The following is a 19,967-nucleotide window of genomic DNA, read 5'->3' on the forward strand; positions in this document are numbered from 1 at the left end:
GTACGGGGGGTGGGGATGGGGGTTGAACTTGTTAATCATTTTGAGTTCTTGGCTGAATACCCAACCAAATCCAGTGTTTGGTGTTCTAAAAACTGCAATGCTGTGACAGAAATATCTTGTGACCTTCAAAAAGTCATTTTTTGAAAATAATTATTTCTACCTACATTTGTATCACTAATTTTTCTACATAGCAGAATTCTGAAAATTAGTAGCAAATCCATTAGAAATTTAGATAGCTTTGTCAAGGTCATATGGAGGAACCCATGGTTCCCCATCTTGTCAGTATTAAAAACAATAGGAAATCATCTAACCATCATTTAAAGGAATTAAAGTTCATCACAGGAAGAAATAGCAAGGGAATTGGACTTGTGCTTCTGGCCAACATGTAGTGACATGAACCAGTTTTACTCTCCTACCTGAAATAACCCCCAAGTCCAGATAAAACAAGGAGTCAACCAAGTTCAAGACACTGGACATCCGGCAGCAAAAGGCAGTGACTCATGAGAGGTGGGCAACAGCGGAGGTGAGCCCTGCCTCTGCCCCAGCTTACTGAGTGAGGTTCCAGGCCACAGCACTGGGAGGGGGCAGTTAGAGCGGATGACCTGAACCAACAGAGCTGGAGTCCTCGGACAGCACACCTGGGAGCAACGTGCTTCACAGAAAGAAAGTATGGGAGGTCTACAGAGGGCTCTGTGAGTGTTCCACAGAGGACAGATCAGTGGTGCACACTCACGAGGAAACAACTGTCCAAGCCATCCGAAGTGACCTCTGGGACAGCATCTGCTGCTCCCCCAACACCGGAGATGGTGCTGCTTCCTCCCAGCCAGACTGGAGGAGCTGACGACCTATGGGACTCTGGGAAGAGTCCTCCAGAAAGTCTTGCCTCCATGCTGAGCTGTGATTAGCCCTAGGCTGAGACCTACCCAACAAATCATGAAAGAAAGGTCTGAAGGGATAGATTTTTTTCTAAGTAACTAACCACATTCCTGAATAAAGCTCACAATGCAATGGAATATAAAAATATTCGGCACCCAAAGTAAAATTTACAGTATATAGTGTCCTATCAAAAAGTACCAGGTGTACTAAGGGTCAGGAAAACACAATATATCATCAGAAGAAGAATCAGTTGAAATGGACCCAGAGCTAACGCAGATATTAGAATTTTTGGCGAAGGACATTGAAAACTGTTAAGAGAACTGTATTTTATGTGTTGGAAGAGTTACGTAGAGATAAGGAGAATGTAAAAACCTCCAGCTTCTTGAGATTAAAATGAAGGATACACTGGATTCGCTAACAGCAGATGACATATTGCAGAAAAAGGGTTAGTGAACTTGAAGGCATAGCAGTAGGAACTATTCGAATTTAAACAGCCAGAGAAAAATACAGGCATATCTTATTTGGCAGTGCTTCACAGTGCGTCTTTACAAACTGAAGGTCGGTGGCAGCCCTGTGTAGAGTAGTGAGTCCCTTGGGGCCATTTTTCCAATGGTGTTTACTTACTTTGTGGCTCTGTGTCACATTTTGGTAATTCTCACAACATTCAAAAAATTTTCATTATTATTATATATTTGTCACAGTGATCTGTGATCGGTGATCTTTGATATTACATTATAATGGTTTGGGGTGCCGTGAAACACTCCCATATAAGAATGAGAACTTAATAAGTATTGTATGTGTGTTCTGACTTTTCAACTTAATGGCCATTTCCTCCTCTCCCTCAGGCCTCCCTACTCCCTTAGATACAACTTGAGTTTAGGCTAATTACAATAATAACCCTACAATGGCCTCTAAGTGTAGGAAGAGTTGCACACCTCTCACTTTAAATCAAAAGCCCTGGCTGGTTGGCTCAGTGGTAGAGCATCAGCCTGGCATGCAGGAGTCCCGGGTTCGATTCCTGGTCAGGGCACACAGGAGAAGCGCCCATCTGCTTCTCCACCCCTCCCCCTCTACTTCCTCTCTGTCTGTCTCTTCCCCTCCCGCAGCCAAGGCTCCATTGGAGCAAAGTTGGCCTTGGCGCTGAGGATGGCTCCATGGCCTCTGCCTCAGGCGCTAGAATGTCTCTGGTTGCAGCAGAGCAATGCCCCAGATGGGCAGAGCATCACCCCCTGGTGGGCGTGCTGGGTGGATCCCGGTCGGGCACATGCGGGAGTCTGTCTAACTGCCTCCCCGTTTCCAACTTCAGAAAATACAAAAAACAAAACAAAACAAAAGCTAGAAATGGTTAAGGTTAGTGAGGAAAGCATATCAAAAGCTGAGACAGCCTGACCCGTGGTGGCGCAGTGGATAAGGCGTCGATCTGGAATGCTAAGGTCACCGGTTTGAAACCCCGAGCTTGCCCAGTCAAGGCACATATGAGATGAAACTACTACAAGTTGATGCTTCCTGTTCCTACCCCCTTTCCATCTTTCTCTCAAATCAATAAATAAAATCTTTAAAAAAAAAATAAAAAAAGCTGAGACAGACCAAAAGCTAGGCCTCTTACACCAAACAGCCAAGTTGTGAATGCAATTAAAAAGGTCCTGAAGGAAACTGAAAGGGCTACTCCAGTGAACACATATGTGATAAAAAGCCAGACAGCCCTACAGCTGGCATGGAGAAGTTTGAATGATGGGGACAGAAAAATCAGACCAGCCACAGCATTCCCTCAAGCCAGGGCCTGCTCCAGAGCAAAGCCCCAACCCTTGTCCATTCTGTGAGGGCTGAGATGGGCGAGGAAGCTGCAGAAGGAAAGCTGGAAGCTAGCAGAGGTCCGTTCATGAGGGTGAAGGTGAGAAGCCGTTTCCACAACATAGAGAGGCAAGGTGAAGCAACAAGTGCTAATGCAGAAGCTGCAGTAGGTTATCCAGAAGGTCTAGCTGAGGTGATTCATGAAGGCGGCTACACTATACGACAGGTTTCAGTGCAGATGAGACAGCCTCGTATTGGAAGAAGATGCCATCTAGGACTTTGCTGTCCAGAGAGGAGAAGTCAGTGCCTGGCTTCAGAGGACAGGCTGACTCTCTTGTTAGGGGCTCATGCAGCTGTGACTTTAAGTTGAAGCCAGTGCTCACACACCATTCAAAAGTTCTTGGGTCCTTAAGAATATGCTCAGTCTACTCTGCCTGTGCTGTAAAAATGGACAGCAGAGCCTGGATGACGCACGTCTGTTTACAGCATGGCTTACTGGATATTTTAAGCCCACTGTTGAGACCTACTACTCAGACAAAAAAGATTTCTTTTAAAAATACTACTGCTCATTGACAGTCCACAGTCACTGAGGAGCTCTGATGGAGATGGACAACGAAATTAATGTTTTTATGCTTGCTAACACAGCATCTAATCCTCAGCCCATGCGTGGGTCAAGGAATTATTTCAATTTTCAAGTCTTATTCTTTAAGAAATACATTTCATAAGGTTATAGCTGCCACAGATACCATCCCTTTGATGGATCTGGACAGAGTGAGTTGAAGACCTCCTGAAAAGATTCACTATTCTAGATGCCATTAACAATATTCATGATTCATGGGAAGAAGTCAAACCAGCAACATTAATAGAAGTTTGAAATAAGTTAATTCCAATCCCCTTAGATGTCTTTGAGGGGTTTGAGAATTCATCAGAGGAAATTAACTGCAGATGTGGTGGAAATAACAACAGAACTAGAATTAGAAATGGAGCCTGGCCCTGGCCGGACAGCTCAGTTGGTTAGAGCATCATTCCAAAGTGCAAAGGTTGCTAGTTCGATCCCCAGTCAGGGCACGTACAGGAACAGCTCAGTGTTTCTCTCTCCCTTCCACTCTTGCTGAAATCAGTAAATAAAAGCAATTAAAGAAAAGGAAAGAGCTGGATCCTGCAGATGTGACTTGAATTGCTGCAGTCTCATGATAAACCTGAATGGATGAGGAGTTGCTTCTGTGGATGAGCAGAGAAATGGGTTTCTTGAGATGGAACCTTCTCCTGGTGAAGATGCTGTGAAGACTGTTGAAATGACAACATATTACATAGACTTAGTTGATAAAGCAGCAGAAGGGGTTGAGAGGATTGACTACCATTTTGAAAGGAGTTCAGCTGTGGGTAAAGTGCTCTCACACGGCGTCGCATGCTACAGAGGAAGTGTTTGTGAGAAGAAGAGCCAGTCGATGAGGCAAACCTCATGGTTCTCTTATTTTAAGAAATTGGCACAACCAGCCCAACTTTCATCAACCTCTACCCTGACCAGTCAGCACCATCAACATCAACACAAGACCCTCTACATGTGAAAAGATTAAGACTTGATGAAGGTTCAGGTGATAGTTAGCATTTTTTAGCAATTAAGTATTCTTTAATTAATGTACGCACATTGTTTAGACATAATGCTATTGCACACTTAATAGACTGTAGTATAAACACAACTTTATATGCACTGGTAAACCAAAAAATTTGTCTAACTCACTTTATTGCGATAGTGGCTTTACTGAGGTAGTCTGTGACTGAATCTGCAAGTATCTCTGCGGCCTGGGACAAACAGAGAGATAGTTGACGCATTCAGGCCTAACTCCAGTATATCAATTAATTAAATATAAATGCTATAATTACCTCTAATTAAAAGGCAGAGGTTATCAGATGAGATTAATAAAAAGCAAGACCCGATTATATACTGCCTACAAGAAATACACATTAAAAACTAAAGGGACAAATAGGTTAAAAAGAAAAGAATGGAAAAGATATACCAGGCTAGTGGGAGTGGGTGGATTAATATTAGACATAATAAATTACAGAGCAAAGATTATTACCAGGGTAAAGAAGGTAATTTCTTAATGATGGAGGCAACAATTAAGAGGGCATAACAATCCTGAATATTTAGACAGAGCTTCAAAATATATGAAGCAAAAACTGATAGAACTGAAGAAAATAGAGAGAAATACACAACTATGGTAGAAGATTTCATTGCCGCTCTCTACATAATTGTTAGAACAAACAAGCAGAAAATCATTAAAGGTACACTGGATTGGAACAGCACTACCAACCCACTAGACCAGCGGTTCTCAACCTGTGGGTCGTGACCCCAGCCGGGAACCGCTGCACTAGACCTAATTGACATTTATAGAACGCTCTGTCTAGCAACAGCAGAAAACATATTCTTCTCAAGTGCACTTGAAACATTTCCAGCATAGACCACATTCTGGACCATAAAACAGTTCTCAACAAATTCAAAGGATTTAAGTCACATGCAGTATTTTCTTTAATCACAATGGAATTTTCTTTAATCACAATGGAATCACAAAGTAGATATAATGGAGAGTTAGGAAAATTCCTCAAATACGTGGAAACAAAATTATACACTTCTGCATAACCCATAGATCAAAGTAAAAATGAGATAATATTTTGAACTGGATGAGAATGGAAACACAGCACATCAGGATTTGTGGAATGCTGCTGGAGCCCCTGACCACCACCACCAGTAGATCCAGAATCAGCAGGAGGAAGGGAAGAGCAAGGGTCTCGGCGGAAACCCATGAACTAGAAGCCAGCCACTGCAGCTGGAAAGAAATCAAATGAAGAGCTTGTTCTCTGACATCAGTCTGATTAGGAGAAAAAAGAGCAGGCACAGATGGCCAGTATCAGGAAAGGGGAGAGAGGTACCAGACAAGTGGAAAAATGGACAGTTCTTTGGGAGTGGAGTTTTGGGGGAGCTGCAGACTCGCGGCGGCCCTGTTGGGCTGCTGGCCGCTGGGTTGCACGAAGGTTGCAGGGCTGTTGGTTTTGGAGGCCACTGTGGACCCGGGGAGGACGAGGGGGAGTGACAGGTGGCAATGCCACAGGGCCCACTGTTCTTTCTTCCTGAGTTTTGACTCTTTCTTGAATCAATGATCCCTGGATAGTTGCAAGCCTCGGATTAACTTTCAGAGTTCTGAAAAACTTTGATTTTGACAGTTTTTGCCAGAGTTCTATTGTGATGCTGTTGCGGTAATTGCTCTCCTTGAACATCATTCTTGGAATCCCCCTTTCCAGACTTCACCAAGATTGAAGTGCCGTTATTGTAGGTTTTTGGTGAGAATATATTTTTATAGCTGCTGTCGAGATAACATCAGATGGCAAGGGTACTTCTTGAGGGGCCTGCCTCTTGTGAGACCCCAGTCCGAAATAGGAATGAGAACTGAGCCACTTGTCTGTCTTTGTTTTGTATTGCTGCCTTTTCCTGTCCCAGGTGGACAATCAGCTTATTGGCACCACTCAGCCCTTCCTGCTCTACGTGACTCCCCTGAGCAGTGAGAACGAGGTCATTGAGACAGGCCCCGCTGTGCAAGTGAACGCGGTCAAGTTCCCCAGCAAGAGTGCGCTGACCAACATCTATAAGGTAGGCTGGGGTGAGCCCTGTCGGGAGGTTGGTGGTGTCCTCACAGCCGAGTGTCAGCGCAGCAGTGAAGGGTGCAGATAGGAAGAGTCTTGTAGGGTTAAGGCACGAGTGATTTATTGAATTGTGTAAAGGAATTGACAGGAACCCCTCTTGGCATTTTATATTCTCAACTGTGTGTTCAGTGCCCTTGCAGGCAGTAGGTAGCTCTGAATCTGCTTGGGCCAGAGTCTGTGAGGTCTTGCTGGGAAAGCATAGCATCTAGACCGGTCAGGACCAGGCCTGATCCAGATATATTATTAAAGTAATCCAGAAGACTGTTGGGAAAAGGGTTGGAGGGGCCTGACCGTGGGACTGACATCCTGCTGTGTAAGCCGCCATACCATTACGAAAAGCAACAATTCCAAGTGATCAACTCTTTCCTGGACAACTCTGCATGTACAAGTTAGTTGTCACAGGAGCAAATTCTGGAAAAAGAGGTTGCTTTTCATACTTGTGGTCCTTTGTCACTGGTGTCAATGAGGCCAAGCCTCACATACACAAGCCCAGTCCTGCTGCTCCTTAAACTAGCTGCCAGCCATGGGAGCTCAGTACCGTGACGTTCACCCACCCCCGCGCGTCAAAAAGTGTCATCCTGACTAACGAGACACAGGTGCCCTCGGAACCAGACAACAGGGCGGTGAATTGTCTAAACATCTGAAATTGTTGGCTAACTGGAACCATGTAGAGAGAGCGGAGCCAGAAATCATTCAGCAGTATGACTATAGAATCACATGAGTCAGGAAGCCGTTCTGTGCCTCTTTAGTGGCACAGAGAAACTCAATGGGAGCTTCGCCTACGCTGACACCATAAATCAGAATTTCTGTCTTTAGCACCTGATGGTCACGGCGCAGAGGTTCACTGTGCAGATCGAGGAGAAGCTGCTTCTCAAGCTGCTGAGCTTCTTCGGCTACGACCAGGCGGAATCAGGTACGCTGAGCGCTCCAGGTCTGGGAATTGGCCCAAGGACCGTACTTCCTAGCCTGCTTGTGAAAATGGGTTTGCCCCCCACACACACACACTTTATAGCCTGAACTAGGAAGGTGTATGTTTCAGTCTTTCTCTCTCCGAGTACTCCTTGTTGACAGATTGAGGTACACATGCGTGAAGGAGGCCGCTCGGAGGTGTCCTGGAACGCCCAGTGCTCAGCCTTTGGGGAGCAGTACACTGTTCCTCTTTGTTTTGCATTTTTTTGGACTCATCTACTCCAGGCTGACAGAAACGATGTTGGTTATTTAGCAAACCACTTCGTTTCCTAACCTTTGTTTATGAAACAGACTCAGGGCCAAGAATCAGAAATGCCTTTAGCGGTTCCTTTGGTTTTAGTTGAGGAAAAAAAGAAACTGGCTAGCTCCAACCCCTCACCGTTTTACATTTGTGCCCTTATGCCTTACAGAGGTTTCTAGTCACTTCACTCTTTGGAGAGGGAAGTAAGATAAACTCTTGAGACATCTAAATTTTCCAGCAGTGCTACAGAAATAATTTAGCTGTTGCCTCTTTACTTTAGATACCTCCTTGTGGCTTTAGCAAGACTATCTATAGCCTACAGAAAATCAGCAATGCTTATTTAGTCTTTTGAAGACTAAAAATTGAGCCTAAAGAAATGATAAGATGAAAGCATTTATAGTTATTGCCCATGTTGGCTAGAGAAAATAAAATCCTGAGGCGTGCGTACATGCATACACACATGCACACTGTGCAGGCAAAGCATTTTTGCCCTTTTTATCCCAGACTTGGGATTGCAGCTTCAAGTGTATTTGGGATGAAGAGCCAGGTTCTGTCTGCTTGGAGCCGTGTGTTCAGTGTGGGTCAGAACCCCGTGTGTGCTGGTGCTTAGATAGTCACTTGCGAGCCTGCTCGCCAACATCTGTTCTCTTTTGGTACCTTCCTGAGAAGTTTTACTTTAAATTTGGTAGGACATGCTTTTCCTGGAAGTTGCTCTAAACAATTTCCCTTCCCTGCTCTACCCAGCAAGCATCGTACCATTGTACCGTGGATTTAGACTTCTGGGGTATCTCCTCTGCTCTCCGTTTCTGTCTCCCGAATACGGATAAGCTGGTCTTTGTTGCAGTATCTTTATCTTTTTTGTTTTTTGTAACCTATTCCTTTTTTCTATAACTAGAACTATGATAGCTTACAGGATTAATTTGTTTAATAAGCAGATGTGTGTAATATCTTTGGTTTTATTTCAAAGGCACATGGAGTAAAGTGACAATGAGCTGCCCAGACGGGTGTGGCTACAGTCACAGAGCGCGTCGCTGTGGGTCAGCTCAGGCTCCTCCTTTTTACTCCACGGGACAATAAGTGAAAAAAGTGCCTCGACTATGCGCTTTACACAGATGCAGACCATTCGGGAGAGAGAATGCTCCTTGTCGTGACATTGGTTCTTTACAGCTTGCAGCCTGTTTCTTTTTAAGGCATTATATTTTGTTCAGATCCATTATTTATTGGTCATGTTGTTCATTATGATTTGATTAAACTACACTCCAAGTACTTATTTGGATCTCATCTTATGAAATAAATTTAGAAAATCTAGGTCGTTTATAACAACAACAACATGGTTTTTAGAAAACTCATTACCAACAAACCACACCCATGACCTCTGCCATTCCCACCTGGATCATTTTTTACCAAAGATTTTATCTGCCAGATGGTAGAGAGTCACAAATCAAAAGTTTACGCTATTGTACTTTTTTGATAAAACCACATGAAACAGATCTGCTTTTACCAAGAAACAGCATCAGAGACAGCACGTATTACCGAACTCTGAAAAATTAATTAATTTATTAATTTATTTATTTTTGTATTTTTCTGAAGCTGGAAATGGGGAGGCAGTCAGACAGACTCCCGCATGCTCCCGACCAGGATCCTCTCGGCATGCCCACCAGGGAGCGATGCTCTGCCCATCCGGGGCATCGCTCTGCCGCAATCAGAGCCATTCTAGCACCTGAGGCAGAGGCCACAGAGCCATCCTCAGTGCCCGGGCCAACTTTGCTCCAATGGAGCCTTGGCTGTGGGAGGGGAAGAGAGAGACAGAGAGGAAAGAGAAAGGGAGGGGTGGAGAAGCAGATGGACGCTTCTCCTGTGTGCCCTGGCTGGGAATCGAACCCAGGACTCCCACACACCAGGCCGATGCTCTACCACTGAGCCAACCGGCCAGGGCCTGAAAAATTAAATTTAAAGAGGTCAATGTTTACATTTTTCTGTGAGATTTTAGAAATGTGAATCAAGTATTTGAATCATGAGACTTTAGGAGATTTATTTTTTTTTTATAAAAAACAATTCCTATCTTTGAACCAGAGGTTGAAAAATATGACGAGAACCTCCATGAAAAGACGGTTGAGCAAGGTGGGACCCCGATTCGATACTACTTCGAAAACCTCAAAATCAGCATCCCCCAGATCAAGCTGAGCGTGTTCACCTCCAACAAGTTACCCTTGGACCTCAAGGTGAGCTGATATCTGGATAAGTTTTAAAAAATGACTTTTGTTGGAAAAGAATGAGTGTGTTTACTCTGCTCTTTCCACCCAACACCATTTACAGGTTCCCCTTTTTAGGTTTATTAACTCACATAAACATATACGTCTTTTTTTTTTATGTTTAAGTATGAGTTTGCTAAAGGTTAAGGAGTAATAAAAGAGTAAACACAGGATTACATTAAAATCCACCTACCCTCTGCTCAGCTCTTGGTTGATCTCAGTGAGATGAAGGCCTCCTTTCTCAGAGCTGCTCCCAGACTCAAGAGAAAAGCGACAGCCAAGATGGTATCTTCCTTTTGTGCCCAAGACCTGCCTGCCCTCCTGGCTCCCTTCTCCTGTCTGTGTCTGCCTCATCTTGAATGGTTGACACTAGAAATGTCTACCACCTTCAAGGAGGACTTGGCCGCATACCCACTGCGCACAGAGATGTGACCTTGCCTACCCCGTACCTGGACGTAACACCCCTGCAGGCCATCTTGATACCTATCTGACAGACTCGATCAGGATACTGTCTTCATTGTCTGCAGTACATCTATTTTAAGTAAGGGATGGGGCTGGGATTCAAATCCAAGCCTGTCTGACTCCAAAGTCTCAATCTATATTTTTCTTCTGTGCTGCTCACTAAAATACAAGGAACCAGAGAACTTGAAAGCCTTAAGTGTCTTTAGTGATCCCCTTGCTCAGTGAACAAGGACATTGGCGTTGGGAGCGTTTTGTCTCCCAAGCCCGTGGGGGTGGCGATAGGAGCAGGACTAGAGTCCAGGGGGACGGCCGGACAGTCTTGCCTGTGTGCGGCTTGCACCCACTGCTCCTGGTTCTGTCCTCTGGCGCCCTTGGAGATGATTGTCAGGGCACCCACTCCCCACTAACCACCAGTCTAAGGACCCCTCCCCCCAACCCCCATGCTGCCTCCTTAAAATGCTGCACAATGGTCTGTCTTTCTGAACAGGAATAGCTAGAGACATGCACAAATGAGTACTGAACCTGGAATAATGAATTCAGGTGTCTCAGGGACTGTACTGGTGATGCACATCAGTGCCCAGTGCCGTGGGGGGACTGGCCCACGGGCTGAGCACTCTCCCTCTGAACGGGGCAGCTGCAGCTCACTGCTAGCCCATTGTCATGGGGGAATGCGACCCATTGCCAGATCTTCAGATTTTTAAAGTGAAGCCAGAAATCTGGGTTTTCATGTGGAATCTCCTGGTTTTTAAGTGTTGGCAACCAATTTGAGTTTTTGTTTTGGGGGACTTGCCTTTTTTTTTACTTTGTGGGCCTAACAAAACACATGTATATGCCTCATGTGGCCCATGGTTTGCCAGCTCAAAGTTCCTAAAATGGACTTGCAGGTAACGAGACAGTAGTCTGGTCAACATCAGAAAAGGACAGGGCAGGAGCAGCCGCTTCATGAAGGCAGGGAACTGGGGCTGAGCAGTTGGAAGTGCTGGCAGGACCGGGACGCAGGACCTGCTCCTGTGGCCACCCTGAGAACAGGCAGGGTGTCATTCCTGATCGACTGTCCCATCTGCTTCATTTGCTTCAGTTTCATGTTTCCCAGGAGACTGGGAGACTTATAATTAGCACGAGAGTGGGGGAAAACCATGGGAAAACCACTATCATGCTAATATCCACAAGTATCCACTTGACTTATGTGACCCTTTGGAATGGGTTTGTTTGATAAAGTCTATATTCCTCCAGAACACTTGGCCCTCGCCCAACAGACCAATGTTAAGCATTTCCTGAGAGTTAAGGACTTCTTGTTTTTTCAATCATCTTACTAAGAAACACAGACACCTAAATATTCCTTTCCAGTGGCTCCCAGCAGAAAACTTCCCTTCTGACGGAGAAATGCAGTCTGCCTCTCTCCGGCGGAGGTGCCCCAGCCCCCAGTGGCATGGGCCAGCACGGGCACGCAGAGCACGCTCTGCCTACAAAGGATGGGAAGTTGTTCACGACGAATGTCGTTCAAGCCGAATGTTTCATTTGGCACTATGTTTAAGGAACATTTTAAGGCATTTTTCAGATGATTGTTAAGTAAATTCAGTGCCTCCGCATGTTATGAGGTGTGGGGCAGGGGCCGCCCCGGATGGTGTATGTTAATGATTCAAGCAGGGTGCTGGGAATTGGGACTTAAGAGTTAAATTCTAAGCTTGTAGAAGTCACTGTTTTACTGTGCCTTGAGTTCTCCTAGTGGAGTCTGGGACTCATAAAATAATGTCATTTATTCAGAGAGTTTCCTAACAGAGTAATATCCCTTTATTAGCGGCTCTTAGGAAGAGCAGTGTGCTCTTTGAAATGACAGGTAATGGCTGAAGCCTGTGCTTAGGAAATGGAGTCCCGTCCCGGAGCGGGAGCCACAGGAGTCTGACTAAAAGGTAACGGCGTCTTTGGTGTTGAAGGAATAATGATCTCGATTCCCATGACTCCAGGCCAGAAGCGAGCTGTCAGAAATCTCAGAGCCGAACCTCTTCAGGTTTACACGGAGGGTACATTATTGCCAGATAGAGTGTCTGCTCGGGACTCAGAGCAGTTTCACATCTGCTATCTCAATTGGATTCCTTCCTCTGTGATGGGAGAAGGGGGAGATAATAAGTTCCATTTCACAAATGCAGAGAGAAGCGCAGCACCCCCCCCCCCATTATTCTCCCACGATTGCATATTAGCAGTGGAGTAATACCGAAAATGCCAGGTAGCCTATATGTTTTTTCTCTCTCTCTCTTTTAAAGATCAAAAGAGGCCAGGAACCTTTAAAGGGTTTCACAAGGTGGCCTACAGCAGTTCCTTTCCCAGTTAGAGCATGGGGGTATTACAAAAGAAAGGCTTTAATTGAGCAATCTAGTTTGGAAGAAAACCCACATTTTAATGGTCAGAGAGCAAGAGGGTGGGGGCGCGGGGGAATTTCAAACAAAGACACTATTTAAAAAGCCTAAAACTGTCTTCTCAAAGGCTTGAAATAATTTGTTGGGAAACTTCAGACCCTTTACTTTTTTCTTCCCCTTCCTAAATAAAAACCAGATTTGTTAAAGGAAAAAAGATCCCGTATTGTTAATTGTATTTCAGAAAGTGCCAGAGAGGGAAATATCCCTGTAGTTTTAAACACCGTCCCAAGAGGGAAATGGGCAACTACCCTGCTTCACATAAACAGTCTCTATGTACCATAAATAAACCTTTAAAGAATGAATTCCAGACAGTTTTGTTTAGTGCAGGATAAACTAAGAAAGGAGAGGACGTGGCCCAGGGGCTGGCTTGTGATCTGAGACCTTATGGCATATGGACAGGTATTCCTTCTTTCAACTCGATCGAGTTTCTGGAAGACTTCAGTTTTTGTCTGGCGGAGGGAGGCATAGACATTTTCCTATTTGCATGAGGAACTTATGAGCACAGATTGTTTCCCCCAGAATCCATTTTATACCAGGAAACTGCTACTTGAGTAAATAAGCACCAACTTTGTATACTACTGTATTTGATTAGGCCTTTAGTTACCAGAAGAAAAAGCCCTGTTTGTCCCTTGCCCTCCGGGTCTTCTGCTCTGAGCAGAACAGCCTGAAGGTGGCAGGGTAATGCATCCCAATAGCTGTATCTCAGCATTTTCAAGTGTTGGAGGCCCCGAAGCAGTAAATGACAAGGTGAAGGTAAATTTTTATTGAGGGTCCTGAATATTTCCTTGGTTCAGACAAAGCACATTGGCTGTTTGGAAATGGGATAGTGTCTCTGGTGAGCGTTTTGACAACTTAGGACAGGTTTCAGTCTTTGCTACTATTGTGGTTCCTCCTCTTCAGTGTTTAGTTGCAATGAGGAAGTTGGGGTAAAAGCTTTTTGCCTTAAGCCTTTGTTTTGATCTCATTTCCTCTTCGCAGCGAAGAAAGCAATGCTCAGAGCTCTATTGACAAAACAAACCGCTGAAGTGCTGTCAGTACCTGGCCTTCCTGCAGAGCTATTGGGTTGCTTTAAGTAAAACAGTTAAGCCGACTGGGCCTCAGTTTCCCTGCTGGTGAAATGAGGAAAACAGTGCACGCTTTCTACTTCATCACTGTTCACCCAGGGATGGTGAGGCAGACAGGAATAGATAGCAGATGATTTTTCAGCAGAAATAATATAATCCTCCATTCTGGTCTTCATGCTTTCCACCGAATAGGAAACTCCTGTTGTGAAAAGAGCATGTTTAAGTGTAGGATTTGCTACTAATAACTGTCCACATCAGTTTAAGCCATTCTCTTACCATTTCTTTGGTTTTATTTATACTAAGGAGAGTGTTATGCTGAATTGGCATGATAGTCTGAATTAATTTGAGGATGCTCGGAATCTCTAAAACGTTTTGTTCTCCAATTTAGTAGGCTACACAGTGACTTTCCAAGGCACCAAGTCCAGTGACCTCCTTTCCGTCCATGGCGGGGTCCTCAGCCGTGCTGACCCTTGATGTCCGTCCTTTCTGCCTCTCTTCTTAACACCTTTCTTTGTTTTTTCTCCACCTTTCTCACAGTTTCCTTTTACTCTACTTCCCATTCTCTGAACCTGTCTATGAAGGCCATGTATTTCTCTGAACTGAATTGGTCATATCACTTACCCATTTTTTTTTAATCATAGATTGATCTTTCATCTCCTTTAACTTCAGAAACTTTTTATGTAAGTTTGTGTTGTTTGATATAAGTTACAAGGATTTTTTCTTTGTTTTTTTATATGTCTTTTTACTTTACTTTTGGTATGTGTCTGTTCTTTTTTTAATCATACAAAAGCTTTCTATTTTTATGTTGTCTGTTGTCGAATTTACCAATCTTTTGCCTCTTTGAGTCTGAATTTTGAGTCATAAAAAAGTTTTCCCACTCTGATTTTAGGAAGTGTCATCGTTAATTGTATGATTTCATCTCAGTTATAAACATAGTCTTGTTTCAAAAGAATTTAAAGCAGCCTCTGAAAATACATGCTAAAAGATTAAAAAATAAGTAAGAAAATAAAATAGAAAGTCCATTAAATTGCACGTGAGATTTTATTCTAAAGGTATGTTAATTCAGTAGGAATTACATAGGTGTTTTAATAAGTGCTATTAGACTAGATAGCCATGTAGGAAAATATAAAACTAGATTTATTATTCACACTCTACATAAGGCTAAATTCTAAGTGGATCAGAGATGTACTAACATTATTAGTATGAACAGGTGTTTCCCCATTCAAAAAAGAGAATTTGGCATGCTGTCTAAAATCCTTGAAGTATCAATCACGTTAAGGGAAAATATAATTGGAAAATCGACCATATCCAGAAATTATTAGCTGGCTTATAGCAGGACCAGAGCAGCTGAGAACTACAAGAAAAGCTGTATATATAAACTCAAAGTCTGTTTGAAGGTATTGGAAAGCTACCAAGACAGCCAGGACTCGAGGGTCCAAGATTTATGAGAGAAGGGAAACTCGATAAGGTGAGCACAACATTTATTCTGCTTTTATTCTTGAGACGCTTCTAATTTGTGAGTGGTGTGGGGAGAAAGGTGGAGAAGTCAAGCAGAAAGCCGCTGCCCAATGGCGGAGGATCCGAGGAGAGCCCCTGGCAACCTCGTGAGGCTGGCGGAGCAGGAGTTGGACCTCACGCTGCTAAGAGGGCTGGTAAATGAGGGGCTAATATGTTAACAGAGAAGCGATACGCAGGGAAAAGACCCCAATAGTCTGAGCTGCTTTATTTCGTGAGGCAGGTGCCAATTTCTAAGTAACCCAGTTGGACAGAAGCCAAGCAAAAAGTGGCAGCCAAAAGACTGAAAAGCTAAATAGACCTTTTAGCAGTTTTACAATGCTTGGGAGAGTAAAAATGGAGGAATAGAATGGGTTTTCAGTTGAGACCACTGAAGCACTGACTATACCAGACCTTTGTAAACACTGAAATGTAGCCTTGAGAAAGCGCAAATCTGATTGGATTAAGCCTCTAATTGCCTGCTGGAAGCTAAAGACTCATCATCCAAAGTGTGTGTTAAGTTTTTGTACAAATGGTTGCATTCAATCACCAAGTATTAAGCCTACCAAGAGGAAAAACAGACACTAGAAACAGACCCACAAAAATCAGTTGCATTTCTATGTGTTATCACCAATTATAGAGAAAAGGAGAATTTGAAGGATGTCATTTATCATGGTGTTAAGAAAGCATCAAATACTGTATCATCTATTACTGTGTGCCAAATCACCCCAAAACTTAGTGGCTTAACAACACAACTTTATCAACAGCAATGACTAGTGTTTTATTCATACATTAGACTTCAACGTAGCAATCAAAATTTTCCTCGGCTTGGATCTCCATGTCACAGCCTGGTTCAGCCGTTTGTGCCACGGCCTGGATCTCTTCACCCCCTTTGCCTCCCTTAGTTTCTATATTCTCAGTTCCCAGTGAAAGCAGCCCTATTTAGGTTAGTGAGGAAGGCGGAGCATTTCTTACTCCCTATTTCCTTTGGGGTTTGATTATATATTTAGCCAATTTTTCACTCGACCATACCTTCGGGTATATTGCGAAACATCTGGAGGCGCCAAGGATAGGTTTTTCTGTTTCTGGTTGAAGATCTTGTTGAGTTTTGGGGGAGATTTATCGGGGTCGCTTCCTACCGCGCCATTACTCTGACGTCATCTCACAATTAAAATTAATGAAGTGCAGCTATATGCAACAGCCTAGTGACTCTCACGAACTTAACGTTCACTGTGAGAAGCCATATATAACAATGTACAGACCAATAATTTTATTTACATAAAATTCAAAGCAGAGAAACTGATCTGTGGTGATAGAAGTCAGAATAGTAGTGACTTCGGGGAAGAAGGAGTAGTGATGGGAGTCTGCAGATGGGGAAGGGGTGCTTGTAGGAGGGGGGTAGCATCTACTTTCTGGTCCAGATGGTTCTATGGTTGTGTTCACTCTGGGAAAATCACTGACCTATACTCCTGATTAGTACATCTTTCTGTATATGTGCTACGCTTCAGTCAAAAAGTAAAACACGGCAGACAGATGCAAAACAAGTCAGAAACAATTATGCTATGAACGTAAAAGTGTTTCTTTCTCTGTGATATATGTTGCTTTGTGTGGTATAAATATAACTTCTTCCTCATATTTTACTTTTATAATTACGAGGCAAACCCTTGTTGATAAATATCAGGACGTGGACTCTCACGGGAGAGCTGACAGGACTGTAACTGTCTCGGAGCCCAGAATTACAGGGCCCTGGAAGGCCATCATATGGCTCAACCATGTCGTTTCCTTGCTGCCCTAACTAGGCCCTAAAAAGTACCCTGGGATTTCCATTGATTCGGTTTGAAGATGCTGTGATTAACCTGGATCCATTCACTCGGGTGCATCCCTACGAGACTAAGGAGTTCATCATCAATGATATCCTCAAGCACTTCCAGGAGGTGAGCGGGAGCAGAAGCAGAATGTTGTAGCTGGTCGGGAAGATTCAGTTACTAAGATGTTTCTGTTGAGAAGCCAACTAAGCATTGCAGCTCGGGTTGTTGAGTGATGGGTCAGGTCACAGCCTGTGGAGCCCGTCCACGTCACGGAAGTCCCAAAACAGTGCCTTTGATTTACGAGCCATTAGTCTTGTCTCTTAGAACCAGTCTCAGGGGCTTCCACGAAATCAGTCACAACTCTTCTGGGTCTAGCCGATGTTTAATGATAACATAGAATACTGGGAACTCTTTATTTACCAGGCATGGGCCTCCTCTCAACAACCACACCAATGTTATTAGAGCCTGTGAGATCCTGCCCTAGAGTTGAACTTAGAAAAATTTTTTTTATCAAGTTGGACTTTTTCCATTTTGTATTTATTATCCAGGCTGCAAAGAGCAAAATATAAAGCCGAAGCATACTCCTTAATGAATAGATAGGTCATGGTCATATCAAATTTATTAGCTGTCAAAGTTAAAACATATCCTATTCTCAATTCCTTTTTTACTCCCCTCTGCTCTCCTACTACCCTCCTTTCCTCCTTTGTTTTCTTCCTTGCTTTTCCTAATTGGAGATAATCTCACTGAACCGGAAGGAGAGGGATATAGCAGATCTCCCTGGAACCTGGTGCCCAGGGGCAGAGGTGCACAGGAAGTGGAGGGTTACTTGATGGGTCCAAATGTGCCCTCTTTATGCACCGTCCCCTCTACAGGTGATGAGGGACCACAGATCTGCCCTCCGCCCTCCCTTCTTTATTCTCTCTGCCACTGATCAATTCCCTATTTGTAGGAACAATGGAAAGGAGAGTATCGTGCATGTACTAATATAAATATGTCTAAAGAATCTTTCCTGTTTCATAACTTTTCTTCTTCTGAATGGCTTTGAAGAATATGGGATATAAGGAAAATGTATGAGTATTGGAGACAACCTCTGGTCTGCATGCATTTGGGAGATGTTTAGATGGAGCTCTGGAAAGGGCAGGAGCTCGGAGTTGATGAGAATGGAAAGGTAGTCATTGGTGGTGTTGGGAACAGAGGACAGGGTTGATGTCTGACCTTTGCACTCGGACACTGTCTGAAGCTCTAATCCGGTGCAGCTTTTTTTTTCTCGTTTTTCTCCGTTTGACAGGAGCTTCTCAGCCAGGCAGCTCGGATCCTGGGGTCAGTGGACTTCCTTGGCAACCCCATGGGGCTTCTGAATGACGTTTCTGAAGGGGTCACTGGACTGATAAAGTATGGGAATGTTGGGGGCCTGATCCGAAATGTTACACACGGAGTGTCAAACTCTGCTGCCAAGGTAAGGAAACCGAGGTGAAATTCGTCGTCATTAACCACATCTCTACCACTCGGTAACTTCTCTGAGAGTCGATGGCCTGTGCTTCATTGCTCACATATGCTGCCTTCACTCACCTCTCATAACCGGGCACCTGGCCCACTGGTGTGCCCCTGAAATAGCTCCTCTTCCTCCTCTTCATCACCACTGCCTTCATCCAGGCTCTGCTTACCTCTTCCCTAGGCCACTGCAGTAGCCTTCTGACCCTGGACCTCCCTGCATCTTCCACAGGGCTACCAGAATGAACCTGCTCGTTATTTATTTATTTATTTATTTATTTATTTATTTATATTTAATGAGAGACTGGAAGGCAGGGAGGCAGAGAGACAGACTCTTGCATATGTCCCAACCAAGATCCATCAGCAGGCCCTGTATAGGGCGATGCTCTGCCCTTCTGTGACCGACCACTGCTCTGTTGCTCGGCAACTGAGCTATTCCAGTGCCTGAGGTGAGACCATGGAGCCATCCTCAGTGCCCCGGGTGAGATTGCTCGAATCATTAAAGCCATGGCTGTGGGAGGGGAAGAGAGAGAGAGAGAGAGAAAGAGAGAGAGAGAAGGGGGAGGGGTGGAGAAGTAGATGGCTGCTTCTCCTGTGTGCCTTGGCTGGGAATTGAACCTGGGACATTCACATGCTGGGCCAACGCTCTACCACTGAGCCAACTGGCCAGGGCCGAACCTGCTCTTTAAAAGAGCTTGATTGTGCCATTCTTCTGTCTATGATCTCCCAGTCACTCCTCCCAGCTTGCATAATAAAGGCCAAACTGAAATACAGCCTTCTAGAATGAAGCAACCCTTTGAGTCCAGACCCAGAAGGACAGTGGTATGATTCTGAGTCTAGGTGGCTTTTTGTTCATTGGCTGCTTGCTTGGTGGACATCTTGTTATTGCAGTTGATTGTTGGGAGGAAGCTAGCTGACTTTCTGTGCGAAGCTGAATGAGGGGCAGGTAGTTGGAGGGGGCTTGCTATTTGACGACATACAAAAGGCCTCCAAAGGTCTCTGCTCTCCTCCCCTTCCTGTCACCTCAGCAGACTTCTGGAGATTGACCTTTTCACCAGTGAACAGGTCTGAGAGCACTGTGCTCTCTGCTGATTTATCGGAGGGTGTCTTGTTGTCGTAAATCCAGGTGCGCTTGTGCCCTTGTCCACTAGGATGTAAAAATGGCCTTACCATAGGGAGACTTGAATGGTGCCACACAGAAACTTATCTTGAAAAGCAGGTAAGAAAGTGGAGTGGATAGCATTTCTGTATTGCATGGCCTTCTTGGTAATAATTTGAAGAAGCTGGAATTTATTCTTATTTTCCAAACTGTTTTCTAGAGCCCATAGTTCTTTAGTCACATCAGTGTTTTCAATACTGTAGTTACATCAGACCAGACCGAAAGTGTAGTTTGATTTGTGGTCCAA

At 44.3% G+C, this 19,967-nt stretch overlaps 1 protein-coding gene across 4 annotated transcripts in view; it reads left to right on the forward strand.

The window, feature by feature from the left end:
- Positions 1–19,967, forward strand: part of VPS13D (vacuolar protein sorting 13 homolog D) — a 239,345-nt gene that overhangs the window by 134,030 nt on the left and 85,348 nt on the right. For all 4 annotated transcript variants that reach the window (XM_066375101.1, XM_066375102.1, XM_066375103.1 and 1 more), the window contains 5 exons: positions 6,164–6,313; positions 7,183–7,279; positions 9,650–9,798; positions 17,062–17,196; positions 18,359–18,526. In XM_066375101.1, the coding sequence (XP_066231198.1) occupies positions 6,164–6,313; positions 7,183–7,279; positions 9,650–9,798; positions 17,062–17,196; positions 18,359–18,526 (699 nt within the window). The remainder of the gene's footprint in view (positions 1–6,163; positions 6,314–7,182; positions 7,280–9,649; positions 9,799–17,061; positions 17,197–18,358; positions 18,527–19,967) is intronic.

The sequence above is a fragment of the Saccopteryx leptura genome, chromosome 3 (genome assembly GCF_036850995.1).
Source record: "Saccopteryx leptura isolate mSacLep1 chromosome 3, mSacLep1_pri_phased_curated, whole genome shotgun sequence".
Classification (NCBI taxonomy): Eukaryota; Metazoa; Chordata; class Mammalia; order Chiroptera; family Emballonuridae; genus Saccopteryx; species Saccopteryx leptura.